The sequence below is a fragment of the Stylophora pistillata genome, chromosome 7 (assembly GCF_964205215.1).
Source record: "Stylophora pistillata chromosome 7, jaStyPist1.2, whole genome shotgun sequence".
NCBI lineage: Eukaryota > Metazoa > Cnidaria > Anthozoa > Scleractinia > Pocilloporidae > Stylophora > Stylophora pistillata.
The window spans coordinates 34,801,702-34,818,877 of NC_142525.1; the positions used below are offsets into that span (position 1 = coordinate 34,801,702).

General features: G+C 34.6%; 1 protein-coding gene and 1 long non-coding RNA gene across 9 annotated transcripts in view; one reads left to right on the forward strand and one right to left on the reverse strand.

The window, feature by feature from the left end:
- The window catches only part of LOC111328709 (uncharacterized), a 25,822-nt gene continuing 8,646 nt past the window's right edge, over positions 1-17,176 (forward strand). For 2 of the 8 annotated variants that reach the window (XM_088726707.1, XM_088726708.1), the window contains exons 1-11: positions 277-913; positions 2,116-2,211; positions 3,098-3,217; positions 3,635-3,733; positions 8,740-8,853; positions 11,738-11,819; positions 12,899-12,937; positions 13,218-13,326; positions 14,089-14,153; positions 15,771-15,815; positions 16,900-17,027. In XM_088726707.1, coding sequence (XP_088582833.1) covers positions 596-913; positions 2,116-2,211; positions 3,098-3,217; positions 3,635-3,733; positions 8,740-8,853; positions 11,738-11,819; positions 12,899-12,937; positions 13,218-13,326; positions 14,089-14,153; positions 15,771-15,815; positions 16,900-17,027 — 1,215 coding nt within the window. In that variant the 5' untranslated portion in view covers positions 277-595. Of the gene's footprint in view, positions 914-2,115; positions 2,212-3,097; positions 3,218-3,634; positions 3,734-5,288; positions 5,464-5,566; positions 5,650-8,739; positions 8,854-11,737; positions 11,820-12,898; positions 12,938-13,217; positions 13,327-14,088; positions 14,154-15,770; positions 15,816-16,899; positions 17,028-17,176 lie in introns of those variants that run through there. The other 6 variants (XM_088726710.1, XM_088726712.1, XM_088726706.1 and 3 more) reach the window with 5 other exon arrangements.
- Positions 7,827-9,910, reverse strand: LOC148727600 (uncharacterized). Its single transcript, XR_015989282.1, has 2 exons — positions 9,437-9,910; positions 7,827-8,954 (listed from the first exon to the last, which is right to left on the reverse strand). It is a non-coding gene; the product is annotated as an uncharacterized LOC148727600 (long non-coding RNA).

The following is a 17,176-nucleotide window of genomic DNA, read 5'->3' on the forward strand; positions in this document are numbered from 1 at the left end:
TGCCAAAATACAATCAAACTTGCAGAATTTCTGCTGGTGTTTGCCATGAAATCATCGATGAAATCATCAAAGAAAGAAAATACAGACGGAAAAGAACGTGTCTTCCAAGGTTCAAGGAATTACCAATTTAAAATCTGAATTTTTTGAGATCATCTTCGAACACAATGATCGCTTGGAGGCATTTGTCTTGGGCTTTCAAGGACCGCTTTAGTCTAGATCATGATGAATAGTACGCCTGTTTGGATAATTACTTGAAATATTCATGAAGGAAACATATTACCATCTGGATCGAAACACAAGGGAGCTTTAAGCGTGCAAAGAATAGACTATACAGCGTGGCAGGTCACACGCGAACGAAAGATTAGAGTATTGTCCCTACCGAAATCTCGCGAAGGAAGTTAACCCTCTGCATCTGTAAGTCGCGACGAGAATCCAAACGTTATTTGAATGGCTGTTTATTTTGAGAGATTAGTCTGTAGACGCTGTCTCAATTTCAATGGCTAGCAGCGTGTTAAATTACCTTAAACTCGAAACTCTTCATTTACAGTCCCAAGTCTTATTACCTGCGACAAGTTGAACTCGCTTTTGACATTTGATGGCGATTGAGCTCGTTCAAGACTTGTCGTTTCCCGTAAAGGTTTACGTCGTCCTTCTGCATCTTTTGCTTCTATTTCTGGTGGTTCTGTTTCTTCAAAGACCATCTAAGAAGTCAATTGGCGACAAGGACGAGAAGCATAGTCGGAAAATTAGAACTTTGACGAAGGATAATCGAGCGGTGACTATCGAACCATGTGCATGGCTGAATTCAACTTTGGCGTGGTTTTACCTTCACGCTCAAGGGAAAGATCGAACCCCAAACATTGTCAGGCTCTGGATACGAGCGTTAAATAAACAACTTCAAAAAGACAAAAAGGTAATTTTGTTATATTATTTACGCTGCTATTGATTCCCCACAATTTCCCCGCCAACATCTCTTGAAATATCGATGATTTTTTGAACAAGGCGAATTTCGTGTTTTATTCAAATATTTCTTGAAGTTATGTTTATTAATGAAGCTTTGACTTTAAAATGATTTTAAGTGAAAGTGCACTGAACATTTTGGGTGATGAAATGTTAATTGTGTAATGTTTATTTATACTGCTTTTTAAGAAAACAATAAACAAATTATTAATATTGCTTTTTCAGGTTTAATCGACAATATCATTTGAGTTTGCTGAGAAAAATTGTTTGTTTTTTGCGTAATCAGCCTGCTAGTGATTATGAGAACACATGCATTGTCCACAAATGTAAATTTTTATTGTTTAAAAAGATAAATAGACTACCACAGGCTGATAGAGAGCTGTCGTGTTGGTGTTATTATCACCATGTGTGAGGTGGTTATGGGATGATTTAACAGAATGACCAATCGTTTTGTGACGTCTGTGTATTCACTTCAGTTACCCATTGAACCATGTCATTTGGTATGGTTGCTCTGGTGATTTTGGAGATTTGCACACTGTGATTGGTTAGGAACTGCAACAGATCTCAACCACTTTGATTAATGATAATTCTTAGGCACTAATTTTCAACATGGCCTCTTATTGGCTATCTCTAAAAAAGAGCATAAATTAAAGCAAGTGGATTCTTTTAGATAATCACTTGAGGAATAATGCTAAAACAATTTTTCTCTTCAGGCTCAGCAAATGTTGTCAATTAATCCTGTACAGTCTTTCCACAACATTCACTTGGCCTCTAGCAATTTATTTTTTTAAATCAAGATAGTTGCATGCAGCCAGAGGACTTTTTCGCATTTTCATCATGCAAACTTGCTGTATATGTTATAGCAGTAACTTCTCCTCATTTCTCGTACTCTTGCTGGTTGGAGCTTCTCTTTACTTACAATAAAATACATGACCTATTGGTGAAACTTTTTGTTTTATAAATTTAACCATTATTTATATTATGATCATTGATTTGTATTCCAATTCAATTTTTAGTGTGAACTTGAATATAAATACAAGTAGCTGTTTCATGATGCATATCAAGGATGTTAATTTTCTGTGATTTTAATTTTCAAAGCAAAACCAAACCAAGTCATGACAAACCCCTCATTGATTTATATTGGTTGTAATTCAGAAAGATCAGAGGATCATAATTGAGAGCCTTTGTCCAGGATGCCTACCACCAAAACTAACAAGTGTGTACTGTCTGTCTGTCAGTGGTAACATGCAGGTGGGTGTGATTGTAAATTTGTCAATTGAATACAGCAAAGAACATATCAAGAATATATCAACTTTCTTTCTTTTTGAGTAATGCCAGCCATTCACATCTATCAATATGAATGTGTTCAGAGGCTGATAGTTTCGAAAGAAACTGTTTGGGGCTGCATCAGTGGGAGTAACAAAATAATTTGGACATAGCAACAAAGTTGAAGTGGTAAATTGGCCACTGTAATGATTACAAAAGCTGACGTTTCGAGCGTTAGCCCTTCGTCGGAGCGAAGGGGTAACGCTTGAAACGTCAGCTTTTGTAATCGTCACAGTGGCCAATTTACCACTTCAACTTAGTTGATATATCCAAATTATTATGAATGTGTTCAGGTTGTTACTGATAATGCGATTTCAGTTTTCCCTTGGTTTAATATGACCCACTTTTTTTATTACTCATTTTCTTTTTGGAGATTATGATAATGATTAAGATACATAATAATATAAAGGAGAACTAAAAATCAATCATTTGGAAAAATTCAAATCAAGATAAAAACACTGATACTCTTAAGGAAAATTTTGTTTATACCTGTTTTGCAGGTGAAATGACTTGTTACCCTTAAAAAATCTTCAAATCACACAAACTTTGCTGGAAATGAATTATATAATTATATAACATTGAAATTGTCTGAAATAAATACTTGTTAGTTTGATCACATTTCATCGTAAACTCCAAATATATTCATGTTGACTTGAAAAAATGTAAGTCTCACAACAATGTTAATTAATCAAGAAATCATACTCTGTGATCACTCTAAGTAGAGTTTCCATAACACTTAGCATCAGAATGTGTGATCCTCAGGTGATAAACATATTTAGTCTGGAAATCATCCAATTTATTGTCATTTCAGTGTATCACATTTCATGTGGAGTCAGTTGATCTTGGTTTCCTTGTGCGTGTCATCCAACAGACAAGCAAAGGACCCAAAACCACTTCTATGGAAGTACGTGTGGTTAGACTGGCAGGAGAGGTAAATTCTTGATTTTAAAAGACCAATAACTGATCATCTGGGAGCTTAAAGACAGATCTCCATTATTGTATCTAGAGAACTCTCTTCTTTGGATCCAGGATCAACTGGTCTGGTCTCATGCTATTGTGTGTATCTTTATGTTGTGTCCTCCCACAGTTCTTAACTCTGCTCAAGAAAACTGGAAAAGTGCCAGTAAACTGTCAGAAAAACTCGACAAATTCCTTGACAATTTCATATTCTAGTACTGTAGTACTTGTTGGATCATGCTGATGAAACCAAAATTTAAGTTCTGCGGGTTGGTTTAATTTTCTTTCTGAAAATTTTACAGAGAATGTCATCTTGTTTTTGTGACTGTTTGTTTGTTTGTGGTTGACTGTTGTCAGCGTTAGCTATCATGATACTGTTCCCTCTTCCTAGGTGGCTCTCAAGCTGAGCACTTCCCCTTCAAGGATCCAGATAAGTGCCCAGTTCATTGGTGTTCCTGAGATTGCTCTTTCCACAAAGTGTCTTGGAAAGGTAAATTTACATACGTGATGTATAAATCTAGGTAGTGTTTTGGTTTGGAAAAACACAAACTGCTTGATTCCTTTGTGAAATGTGCATGTAGTGTTACTCTGTGTGATGAAGGAGTTAACTATGATAGGAATTTTTTTGGAAATATCAATTTATAATTTCCAGACTGTTATGCTTAAATATAAAAACACTAGAGTACTCTGAGCCCCTTACTGGTCAAAAACCTATTGTTTATCGCACTGAAAAGCAATAGACCACAATTTCTATCAGTTTACTGACATAATTATTAACCCATGCAGGGACTGTTGGGAGAATGCTTCCAACTCATGATTTGCAAACTTTTCAATAGAAAGTGCAGTTTATTGCGAAATAAAACTGTTACAATGTACAGGTATATTTGAATTAGCCCTGTCTCTCTGAAGATCCTTATATCAATTTGTTGCTCAGTCATTTAGACATTTCTCATTTAATTTTAGCTCTGAGAATAAAGTGTTGAATGATGCAATGTTCCCTTGAATGCTATTCTTATCACCCACTTAAAAATGTCTGAATATTGTAAGGAGAATTCATTTTTCAATCAGTAATGGAATTAAGTGGAAAAGTCCTAAGTCATATGGTAATTATTACCACTGTGATGGTAACTATGGACAATAATAATTTTTGTGCATTATCATTAAATACCAAATTCATTATGGCAAATTTCGATGCAAACTCTCCTGATTTAGTTATTCATAACATTTTTTTAATCTCCATGTTCAGTTGTCATTTGACATGTACAGCATTGTTATAAACATTTTTAAAAAACTTTGTATTAGATTGTAATTTCCATACATGTTTACACTGTGGTGCCTGCAAGCTGTATGTTTTACCTGTCATCCCAATGTTAAAATCAGCTACAGGTTTTTTAGACAAGTACCTGCCTTTCCACCTGTTGTATCCATTCTCTTCAATTTTTCTAAGTCAATATTATTACCAATTTCATCAAAATTAAAACCCTTTTTTTCTAAAACATCAAAATTTTAAATCTCCTCATTTGATTCTGTTGTACATTGGTAAGTTTTGGTTTTGAGAATATACTGATATGCATGTCAATGACCATGTCATTTCTGATAAATCTTTGTATTCTCCTTAGTTGTTTTCATGACAGATAATTACTGAAAATTCAGGTGAAGTCATCACTTAGTAGCTCTTGGAAATTAAACCCCTTTTATTTCAAAGTTTGTTTAATAAGAGGAAACCAGGAAAGCTAACAGTTTCACATACAGCAAAATTGTATCTCAAAAGTATAACATTTTGCTTATAAGCAGACATTATGAATTAAGTTTTTTGAAGCAAAGGAACTTGATTCAAATGAATTTTCAATTTTGTTTCTTAAATTTATGGCTGAAATAAATGGGTGACTCCAATTCTCTTCTTTGCATCATCTTTGCTGATACCTTGAGGCTCTCAACTTTCTTTGTTATTCATACCAAACTGATGTAATTGTTGAGAAATGCAAACTGTTACCCAGACCCCTGGCAGTTTTTTCCTTCACCATAAACATTGTTCTGGCATTACACTAGTGCATGGGGAAAAAGGAATAAGCTTACAGATCATTAATTATTCAACCCTCAAAAAACTGGCATTTTCAGTTGAAATTCAGCTGCTATTTGTAAGCTGGCTTTGTGAGGATACTCTGGGTCTAACACCAAACTGGTAGCTTCCCATTATGGGACAGGATTCTTCAAAGCAAGGTAAAGAAGGCTGGTGTTGAGATAAAAGGTTTCTTCTGTTGAACCTCAATTTACTGGTTGCACTAAAGGGTGAATTGTGAGAATGTGTTCTGGTTTGAATCAGGCGCTGGTAATGATGTTTTGGAACAGAGTGAGGAAACAAAACTTCAGTGTGTTGTAAGAACATCACCTGATCCTTCAAATGGGGTAAGAGTTGATTTTATATCTAGTATCACAACGCACCCCAGCTTTGCCCTTGACAGGTACTTGTAGCAAGTTCTTTACTCCTTGTCCTATGAAAATACAGCTTTGTCACATCTTGGTGGAATTTTTTAACTTCTGTCACTGTATTCCAACAACTGTTGTCATTGAAATCATGGCAGTTACTGTGTTTCATTATCTTGGTTTGAATTTTAAAGGGAAAACTTTGTGAAGCTTGAAAGTAGGATCAACAAAAAAAAATACTGTTTCTTCAATTTTCCAAATTGTGGCCAATATTTTTCTTAAGTTCTTGTGTAGATAACAACATTTTTTATTACATACAAACTGCATGTACAGCACTTGCAATGAAATTTGGTTTTAGATGTTCACACACAGACTCCTGTTTAATTTTAATTTTTTTTTATCCAATTCCTGATTCAAGTGCCTGTGCATATTTTTTGGGAGAAACAGAATCAATAGTAGTTTGCAGTTAATGAGAAGAGTAATTCTTATAACTTTTGAGTTGCTTTTTCACATTGAAACAAAAATCAAGACTTTTGTAAGTGGCCCAAGTCAGCTAATGCTGCCAAAAACTATTTGATACTGACTGTATAATGTAACCATATATATATAGGTAATTTCCAAGACTGTAAGAAAACTCCAAGAAATAATTTCCCTTAAAAATGACTTTTGGGTCTCTGTATTTGTTCATTTCCTCTTTCACTCTTCCATGTGGTCAAGAAACAGTTTAGAGCTTGCCTTAGTACAAACAAGCAAGATGTTGTTGTGGCACAATACATGTAGCATATCTTTGTTGACTACTAGGTTGCATACTGTTGCAAAGAATTATCACATGGTTGTGGATGAAAAATATGATATTAACTGTAGATCTGTTTGAACATATAATTGTAACTATCTAAGATACCAGAAGTACTCAGTTACAGAATGGGGTTATGACCTATAATCACCCTTAAAATGTTCACAATTCTACGGTAAACCATTTAAACATTTTAGCTAAAGCATTTAATGGATGCAAATTTTTTTTTAATGGATGAGCAAACCACTTAATTAAACACTTGCATGTATTGTTTAAACAGATTTAAACAGATAATAAAGGGTTTTTGCAGTTTTAGCAGAAAAGTGTTAGGATCCGTTTTCCCAAAGAGGTCACATATGACCAGCTTGATAATTAACATAACTAGTATAACGATTTAGCTTTGTTAAGGCTGTTGTAAAGTTTTCTGATTGCGCGATATCCTTTAATTTGTTTGCCTGAATTAATCAACCCCTTAAACCCTAAGAATGAATGACGTCTAATTTCTCCTTGCAATATCATCCCTGAATCACACACTGAGGTTATGAGAGTTAAGGAAATGATCACCAACTAAAGGAGCTTTTGATTGTTAAACCAATTCTCCTTGTATAGAGGGTGGTAGAGAGAATAGATATTATACTGATATTAGGGGGGAGGGGGTAAAGAGTTAAACAGTAGCCTAAGGGTAATTCTGCTTGAAAACTCAGGGTCTTAAAATAACTGAGGAACAACGTGAACAACGTGAACAACGTGTGAAATATCCTCTGACACAGAAACACCCTGTGAAAAAACCTGTGAAAAACCTTTGAAAAAACACGCAAGAAAAATAGTATTTCACAGGTTTTTTCACAGAAAAATTCATAGGTTTTTCACAGGTTCTTCACAGGTTCTCATCCAATAGTGATTCTAGTCTTCTCAGATAAGGACCAATAAACTGTAGGCTCCGTCTCCTGCATCATCTCTGTGCTGGTTAGCAGGGGAAATTTTAATGTTCTTTAAAAAGAACCCTCACACTTATCACAAAGAGTAGGGAATGTGGCTGTTTACAGAAATTGGGGGCATCTGTTAAATTAGTTATCACAAAAAATTGTAAACTGCTACAAGCAGTCTGTTAAGTTCCCTGCAAAACATTGTAATGCGAATGTGATCATATCACAATGTTAATTTGTGCAATATAAATATTCAATTATTATTATTATCATTATTATTATTATTATTATTATTAATATGGAGAATATGGATATTGGTGTTACTCAATGTATTTTATGGGGGGAAAAAAAAACTTTTTCTTGACAACAGATGTAGTTATCAAATGTTGTGCCTCTAAAACAAATTACCGAAAATGAAGATAAAAAAAATGCAATAAGAATTCTTGTTCTCAGTCTTTTTCTAGAGTGTCACAGAGAGCATGTTTTCTTTGAACAGTATGCTGTGTACAACAACAGTAAAACTCCTGACTTTTCTCACATTATTCATAATCTATGATTCACTGACAGAAGGAAAAGAAAAAGGGGAAAATTCTGACTTTTATTCAGGGAAAATACAAGTATTTTCACCCCAAGTGTATGAAGAGCTAAGACAGGGCTTGACACTAACTTTTCAACTTACTAGCTAAGTGGCTAGTGATGACTTGGATGTCACCACAATTTCAGTTTGTTTACTAGTGTAACTTAGCTAGTGGAAATAGAAAACCACTAGCCAAAACTGAATTTCTAGTAGCCTGTGGCTAGTTGGCTACTGTTAGTGTTGAGCCCTGTAAGAGCTGATGGCAAGAATCTCAATTTCTGCAATGTACTGTTTGCTGTATATACATGGCATTCCTTTTCTTAATTCACCTTTGTTACATTTTATTTGATATTTATGCCACATACAGTAACCATTATATTTGACGCCTGTTAGGGTGACTGGCATCTAATGTCTAGTTACAATTATTATATCACCCCTGAATCACACATTAAGGAAAAGATTGCCAACTAGAGAAAATCTTGATTGTTAAACAGTCTTCTTGTCAGCTTCTTCGAAAATGTGTAGAAAACAGTATGGACGATATGCATGTTAGGGCGCCAGGGATTAAAAGGGACTTGTCACTATCTACAATACTAAAGTTAACGATGGTTACTTTACATATAGCATTGTTCTAACTTCTCTGGTTATTCTGATCAACCACATGTATGGTGGGCTACAGTATCAGTGATGCTTTATTTTACTGTGTTTTTCCTTTATTTTGATGTCACTCTTGCAATGGTTATTTTCTAAATTGTTGATCTGGTCTGTCTTTTCAGGAGAGCCAAGTGGATGCCAGTGAAGTTCAAGAAAAAGTCAAGGAAGTGATATGTAAAACAATTACTAGTATCCCCTTGTCAGAGGCCACTTCAAAGGAACAACTTTCTGATGCAGTAAGTAAATACGAGCATGTAAAAGAATTAATTTTCTTGATACACAGTCTTGTAGGTAAATTGCAGTTACACTTTACCCATCCAGTACATTGAGCAATGACCTAAATTAAATTTTTAAGATTATTGATAAAGCTTAGAAAACTGGTTCCATCACACAAAGGTAAGGCTAACAGGCTACAAACTTTTCCCCAGAAGAAAAAATGTGAAACAACAAACTCTTCAATTTTGACTGCATTCAAATTATTTTGCTTCAAATTAATTAATAAACTGAATTATAAAAATTGATGAAGTGTAACAATGAGACAGTACACTTATGGAGCTTTAGAGGCTTCAGTACAGGCCTAGGATATGCAACAATGGAAAATCACAAGTTGAAAAAAACCAAACAAATTAAAGTCAAAAGAAAGATTATGGTTTTAATATGTACAGCAGATTTCTCTGATACATGCAAGTAAAGCATAGCAGTCACCTAGGATCCTTTAATTTTAGATAGGAAAAAACACACTAAGATCTTATCTAAAGGTAAAATTCTCATTATTTTTACTTGTAGAAATGATAAATAGAACAGTTTTCTGTGGAGTACCTTCTAGAGCTTCATTTCCAGACTGTCCTCCATCAGTTAGTGGTTATATCAATCCAGATTTTTTTTCCATTTAGAAAATGGAAGCCAAAAGACTCTTTCGGTCAACATTAATTGACAGTCCAAAGTCTTTGTGAAAATAAAAATACAAACTAAGTAAATAAATGAAATGTAACTCAAATCCATTTAATGCCAAATCTAAAGATTGAAGCAGGATGCTTTTATTTATTTCAATATAATTGTTACTATAGAATGTTCTGGGTATGATAATAAAACATTGTTTTGAAAAGCAGATGGTTTTGTGACCTCACAAGGCAGCTCTCAATAAAAAGCTTTAAAATTATCTTTTATTGGCAGAAAGAACATAATTTAGATTTTTCTTCTTTTTTGCTAGAAGTTAGACTGGCCTGATTTTGATTGGAAACAAATTGAATATTTTTTCAGTTTTAGATTGCATGTTTTTCAAGCTTAATTTAAGTTAATGCCCAATTCAGACTGTGAAAAAGTGCTTCTTTCACTTTTCTTAATCTGCCACCTGCTCCAGTGTTGTCATGCAAATCTTTTTCACATAAATAATTAACTGAAGGATGTGTTTTCCTTGAATGACTGCTTCTCATGAAGTGTATAGCATTGTATGTTTTACTTCAGCACTGACTGGGCAAATTGTACAGTCAAGTCAAGTCATTGCCAGTTAATTTTTGTTCACTGAGTTGTAAATATTCACTGGCCCACTCAGTGACTTAAATATATATTTTAAAAATTGTTAGTTTTGGCAAGAGTTTTAAAAATAATTGTATTTTGTAACAGCCAGCTGAATTTCAGGCCGATTAATTATCTTTGACTCTCTTGCTTCCTGTGAAGTTTTCTTTTTGTGAGAGGTTTGTGATGTGTGAAAAGATATTTGAGCTCTGAAAAATTCAACAACGGTCAAGGAGTCTTTTTGCCAGTAGTGTTTTGAGAAGGAAAGTAATTTCAAATGAAGAGTTCTCATGTACAGATTGAAAACAACTACTTTGTAAATGTTTACGTCTATGTGTTTATGAATGGAAGGCAACGTCCAAAGGTAAGAAATTTTCCTTATCGGCAGGCACACTGTGTTCCTCTATTTCATGATAGAGTTTTCAAATGAACAATTTGTGATGTGAAAATGACTAGCTTCGTCTGATTTTCCTGTTGCATCCATGTTATCTAGAATCTCGATGTTTTTATTCTATTTGTGTCTAGATTACAACAAAATGTGTCTGAATTTTTCATCAAAACATGTGAATCTTAAGATTGTAATAAGAACACTTTATACATTCTGTTGGTTTTCTAAGATTAGCCCTATTTGAGAAATTTTGCTCTCTATTTCCACTGAGATTCAAGTTGTTATTTGTAATAGCCACTTCTTTTATCAATTTTTTTTTTAATCTTTGTCTCATGTCAGGCCTTTCATGGAGGAGTTGTTTTTTTGTTTTATTGGTGTAAAGTTAGCATTTTTGTTTTCTTAAACTTGTTGGTGAAATAGTAGTTTCATTTACCATTACTTATGAAGATGCTAACCGTGTGTACTGTGTGCACCTTAACTATCTGGTTGGCTACATGTTATAGTTGGCACATACATGTACATGTAAACACCTTGCCGTTTATTTTGCTCACCTTTCTGTTTGTTGTAAACTGCCAAAATGTTGTTGGATTTTTATATAGCATACTTGAAACCACCATGTAGAGGCAGCAAACTAATATATTTATAAAATTTTGTGTTGTATAGCTTAAAGGCAAAACAGTTCTTGATTAGCTGCATTTTGATTCTAGACTTTTTAATTGCTACCAATTTTGATATCTAGGGTTGTTGTTGCAATAATGCTTCATTAACACATTTTGTAAAACTCACTTATCAATAATATATTATATTTACTTCTGTATCACATGAGTGCCATTTAATTTGCAATTGAAGTCATGAAAAATGTTGATGTGGTGTATAATAAATATTTATGAAATTATCATAGTGAGAATTTTCTTTGATAACAATTTGAGCATTAAGAAACAATTTATTCCTTGATTATTTTACTTATGAGCTCTCTTTAGACCTGTTAAACTCTCAAATTCACTGATGTAACCAACCTGTAACTTCTCCATGAAGTATCAATTCATTATCCAACAAGCAGGTTGTGAGAATTTACAAAACTATCAGCTGGAGTTGTTATCCTGATTATAACCACACTCTCTTTTTGGCTGTATACACAGAAACACACTGGAAGTTCAGCTCTGAATCAAATCTTTGGTGTCAACAGATTAATTTTTTTTCTGTTATTCTCCTCATAGAGTTCAGCTAATTCAAAAGAACAGCTTGATTCTCCTTCATCACCATCATGTATTGGAGAGGAAGGAAAACTCCTTGTCAAGAGTGAGTAAACATTTTTGTCGGTATCAATTTCTAGAGAATGGTAACAAGGTTTTAAACCAAACATGGGTTGTGTTCGACATTTTGACTGAATGTCATAAAACCAGCACTAAACCTAATTGGTTTGTGTGATGAATTCATCTAATTAGAAATAATTCTTTGTTGTGTATGTTCATTGGATCCAAAGTTACATGACATGGTATATCTTTTAATTTGGCCAAAATACTGTTCATATAACATGATCACTCAGTAGAAAAGAGAGATGAATAAAGGTGTTAGTTTCTAAAGAAATTCTGGTGCTGTGTTGGTGGGTGTAACAGAGTAATTTTAGTTTTATCAACTGTGATGATAAAGTAAATTGGCCAGCATAAAGAGTTTCAAAGCTGACGTTTCGAGTGTTAGCCCTTCATTGGAGTGAATAGAGGAGTGGTGGATTGTGTGTGTTTATATGCAGAAAATGGAGCTATGTCATAGGTGGGAACATGTTAACAAGAAAAACAAGAATAAATTAATTGAATGAAAAGTTGAAAATTGAGGCACAGCCAGAATGAGACATATTAAAATATAGTGAAAACGTTCTCTGGCCAAAAGCCAAAAGCTTATTATTTTTTTCTAAAACGTTTGGCCAAAGAACATTTTCACTGTATTTTAATATGAATGAAAAGTGTTCATCGATACCATGGGGTTTATGACTGATGATTTGAAAGATAACCTTGTGTTCTAGAGTTTTGCGGCTTTCAGGAAAAGGGAGAGCTTGACTGAGTGTGGTCTGTTGTCATTTATTTTACTCTCTTGTGATCATGTTGTCTGATTGTGAGGGTATAGTCCTGAGAAAGACTGTTGTCATGAATGATGACTATAGTCTGACTCTTAGATCTACCATTATTATCCAGAGTAAGAGCAAAGTAAGAGCTGTAAGGGATTTAACAAAATGTGAACACCAGTGAGAGGGGTAGTGCTTCATTTTCTCATGGGAAGAAGAGACTTTTGTAAGATGGCAGATGTATTCACACTAATGATGATGATATTAAAATAGCTGGAAATATTTTTTCTCTAATATATATTTTTATTTTCTTGGTTAGTCATAAAAGCAAGTGGTCTTTGTGGAAAAATCAAAAGTGGTAAGTTGGTCCCTGTGTTTTTTTGTTTTTTTGTTTGTTTGATCATGCGTGGCAGTGCTAAGTATATTTTGGTTTAGCCATACCTTGGATCTGTCAGACTTAAGAATAGATGACATGAGGTTTGAGATTCTTTTGTCTCTCTGCATGAGACAAATGGATCATTTTCATGATTATTGCAGAACAAATGCATAGCATCATAGAATCTCCTGACTAATGGAACAGTTTGAACATAAGTTGTTCTTTTGCCTTGTCTAAATCATGATTGTTTGACCTTTCTCAGGATCACTCAGTCCTTATTGCATCTTATCTACTAGCAACCCTCTTCAGCGAAAGAGAACTACCATGGTCAGAGATAATGAAAATCCATTCTGGAATGAATATTTCACTTTGTGAGTCTGTGAAAGTTTTACTTTAATTTATGACTGGTTCTTTAGCAGCTTGTCAAGTCCCTAGTATCTGCTTTGCCATCAGTTATCAGCTACCTTAACGGTTGTTTTAACAACACAAAATAATAAAAGTAGCAAACTGTGGCTTCTTTAATTTTCAATTTAATGTGAAAAATTCCTGCATTCAAGCGGGAGACACAGTGGCCCCTTGGTCAGTGCACTGGACTCCTGGTGGAGAGGTCTAGGTTCTAGACCTGGGCAGGTCAATGTGTTGTGTTTTTGGGCAAAACACTTTCCTCCCACAGTGCCTCACTGCTCGTCTCCCACGAGGAGAAATTGGTACTAGTGAATTGTCAGGGAAGCCCCCTGAAATGCTGGGGGGGGGTAACCTTGCAGTGGACTAACATCCCATCTGGGGGGGTGGGCTACTGCTAGGATAAGCTGCAGCAGGAGGGGGGGAGGCCCACAAGTATTCAAGTACATAATAAACTTTTACTCTTTTATTGCCAATTCAAGTACAGTGGAACCTTGATTTAACAAAGTGCCAGGGAACTGGGGAAATTGGTTCATTATATTGAGGGTTTGTTGTATCGAGGTTATGTGGCAGACATTTAACTGTAACTTTAGCCAGGCTGAAACTGAAGTATCTTTCATTATACCGAGGACTTCATATCTAGAGGTTCGTTAAATTGAGGTTCCACTGTATCTCTTTATTAAATCAACTTTTTATTTATTTCTGTACTTTTTCCTTTTTGGTAACACCAGTGACGTCAATCCCAAAACCAAAGAGATCACACTTGATATATATGACTATGAAAAGACAGAAAAAGGTGAGTCTTTTCTTTGTAGCACTGGACAAAGTTTTGGATAAGCTCTGGTTCAAGCTTTTTGCAAGGCATTTTTTAGAGTGTTTATTTCCTCATGGGCAAATCACTTTTTTGCATTAGAGTCTATCTTCACAAGTCAAAAGACTATAAATGATTAGTAAGGATTTGAATTTCTCTGCTCCTCAAAGGGTCTCTGGTTTAAAACCTATCTTACCTTTACCTGCCTCCCTCAAATTGAAGTTTTTCTGTGTTCTTTTGCTTCAAATTGTTGATCTCAAGGGCCATTTACCCACCCCCCATGAGAGTTTAGAGTACATGCAGCTCTGATAGACTAGCATTTTTTCCTGGGGGGTGGGGAAGGGAGAGCACCCTGACCTGAACCAGTTACTGAAGTCTGTATGGCCAGGGATGTTGGTGCAACATCCCTGGTTATCTCATTTAACTTGTATATGGGCTGTTCTTTTATTGGGAAATCTTTTAAGCACATCAATAAATTGTACCTCAATTAATTACCGGTACTTTAAACTAAAAAAACCAGGAAAGATTTATTACTCGACGTTTCGGGGTCATCGTGACTCCATTATCAAGAGACTAGTTTAAAAACATGCAAATAAGGAAAGGTACAAGAATAGCATAAATTAGACTGAACGGCTTAAACAAACACCTTGGCGCGGATGGAATCCGTTTGCACGTTCAGTGTTGGCTTACGCATGCGAATATACAACATTTCATTAACAAGGCAATCAAATTTATGCTATTCTTGTACCTTTCCTTATTTGCATGTTTTTAAACTAGTCTCTTGATAATGGAGTCACGATGACCCCGAAACGTCGAGTAATAAATCTTTCCTGGTTTTTTCTATGTCTTTGCTTTAGCAAATCCCTGCTGATCAAGACTTTAAACTAAAGGAAATTTTTTCAGTTTGCAGTTTTTTTTTTAAGGAAATGAATGCCTACCTGTTTTATGCAAATTTTTGGCAAACTTCACCCCTCCCCACCCCTCCCAGAAGACCTATTTCAACCCTTGTCCACCCTTGTGGTTTTTATCTTTGCCTGTCTGAAGTTTGACAGAAAGACCCATGCGGTTACAGAGTTTACTTCTCATTGCATTGGCATAATTCAGTGTTAACATTACCTGAAACATCACAAGCTCGATTAAATATGGTTTGATTTTAAAATAAAGAACAACTTCAGTCGTAAGTACATTGTAAACATCAAGGCGTTTATGAACGGCTTTCAGTATCACTCTGACCTGTGAACGTTTTGATGGCTAAATGTTAACCCTAAACTGTGTGAACTTCTCCATGATCTGGAATAAAGCATTAAACATTGCATATTAAACCATAAACCATAAATTCGCTTCATAAACAGATTGCAGTCTGAATTTATTCACTGTCACTTGTAAACAACTTAAATCATTTTAAACCACTACATCATTTTTTTTGCTCAGACTTTTTCATGATCACTACGAAATGATTTTCCTTAAACCTTTCACTAAAGTTCACCTACTCCGCTTAAACAAGTATGATTGTTTTGTTTTTTGTTTGTTTTTAATTTCGAAAATCTCCTCAACGTGATAAAGATAATAGTGAATATCTTATGTCTAAATGTCTTTAAACAGATTCTCTCTGTCATTTGGAAGACAATGAATTTACTGAGGAGCAAGGTGATTTTAAGACAATACTCTGATATTTTCACAGCATAAAGATGAAGTGGAAACAACATTATGTTGATGTTTTTAGTAAAGTACTAAATAGTTTTGAAGTTGATAGACAAAAAAAAAAAGAAAACCAGAAGGCAAAAAATTGCTAATAAGTTAAGGAGTAAAGTGGTTAACTATGAAAAATATTCTAAACGATGCGTACCTATTTTTCATGCGAGATTAAATATCCGTGATTCCACAGCTTTTAGAGTTCATAATGGCGTCTGATGATAAAAATTAGTTTGCAATCCCTTCGTTCATTAACCGGTCAAACTATGGTGAGAGCAGTCGTTGTGTTCACTCGTCACGCAATATGCTTTGGTGTTGCGTGACGAGTGCACAAATAGAGGATATTACATGGCCGCGCGGGGATACGAATTTTATCTTCGAGTTCTGAAAGTATCTCTTACGAGTGAGCGCAGCGAACGAGTGAGAGATACATTCAGCACGAGAAGATAAAATTCGTATCCCCAAGCGACCATGTAGTGTTCTGTTTATTATATAGATACTGATGCAGTTTCCACATAAAAGACAACTTTTTTTATTCATTTTCGAAACAGCAATTGAGTAGGTATGAGGGTAACCATGGACACACCAATATCCTCACACGTGAAAGATAAAAATAGTATCTTCACTGCGCGCGGTGAAGATATGATTTTTTAGTAAAAGGAGAAATCCTGGTATTTCATCAGTATCTATATAATAATAACGTATTTTAAGGAGACTAATGTCTTTTTGTTTTACCAAATTTTCTACATCAACAAGCTCAGACAAACGGCGACTTTGATTGAGAAAATCTTATTCTTTTAGTCGTCGTCGTCCAAGAATCAAATAGTCGCTCCCTTTTTTTATTAATTTGTATTTTTTTTAATCATATAGTATATATTGTAAAACGCTATGAAGAAGTAGTCGACTTAGCGCTATATAAATGCTTATTATTATTATTATTATTATTATTATTATTATTATTATTATTATTCTGTCAGTGTTGTGAGTGAAGAAAAAGAGACTTCTTAAATGAGGTGTTTTTTTTTTTTCAAATATATAGATGATTACCTTGGGCAAGTGATCGTCCCTCTTTCGACCGTGAACAGAGACCAGACATGTCGGCTGATTCTCCCTGTACTGCCCAAGTCATCTAAAAGTGAACATTCAAGGGGCGATATCACCTTGGAGGTCAGACAACAATGATTAGAAAGACTCCCTTGCGAGTCTTAAAAGTAGTTTATTTATTTATTTATTGAGTTATTGCTTTCTTTTCAAAAAATTATTAGTACAAGGTAAAGTAAAGAAAAAGCTCGAATTTTTAATATTTCCGTTTCCAC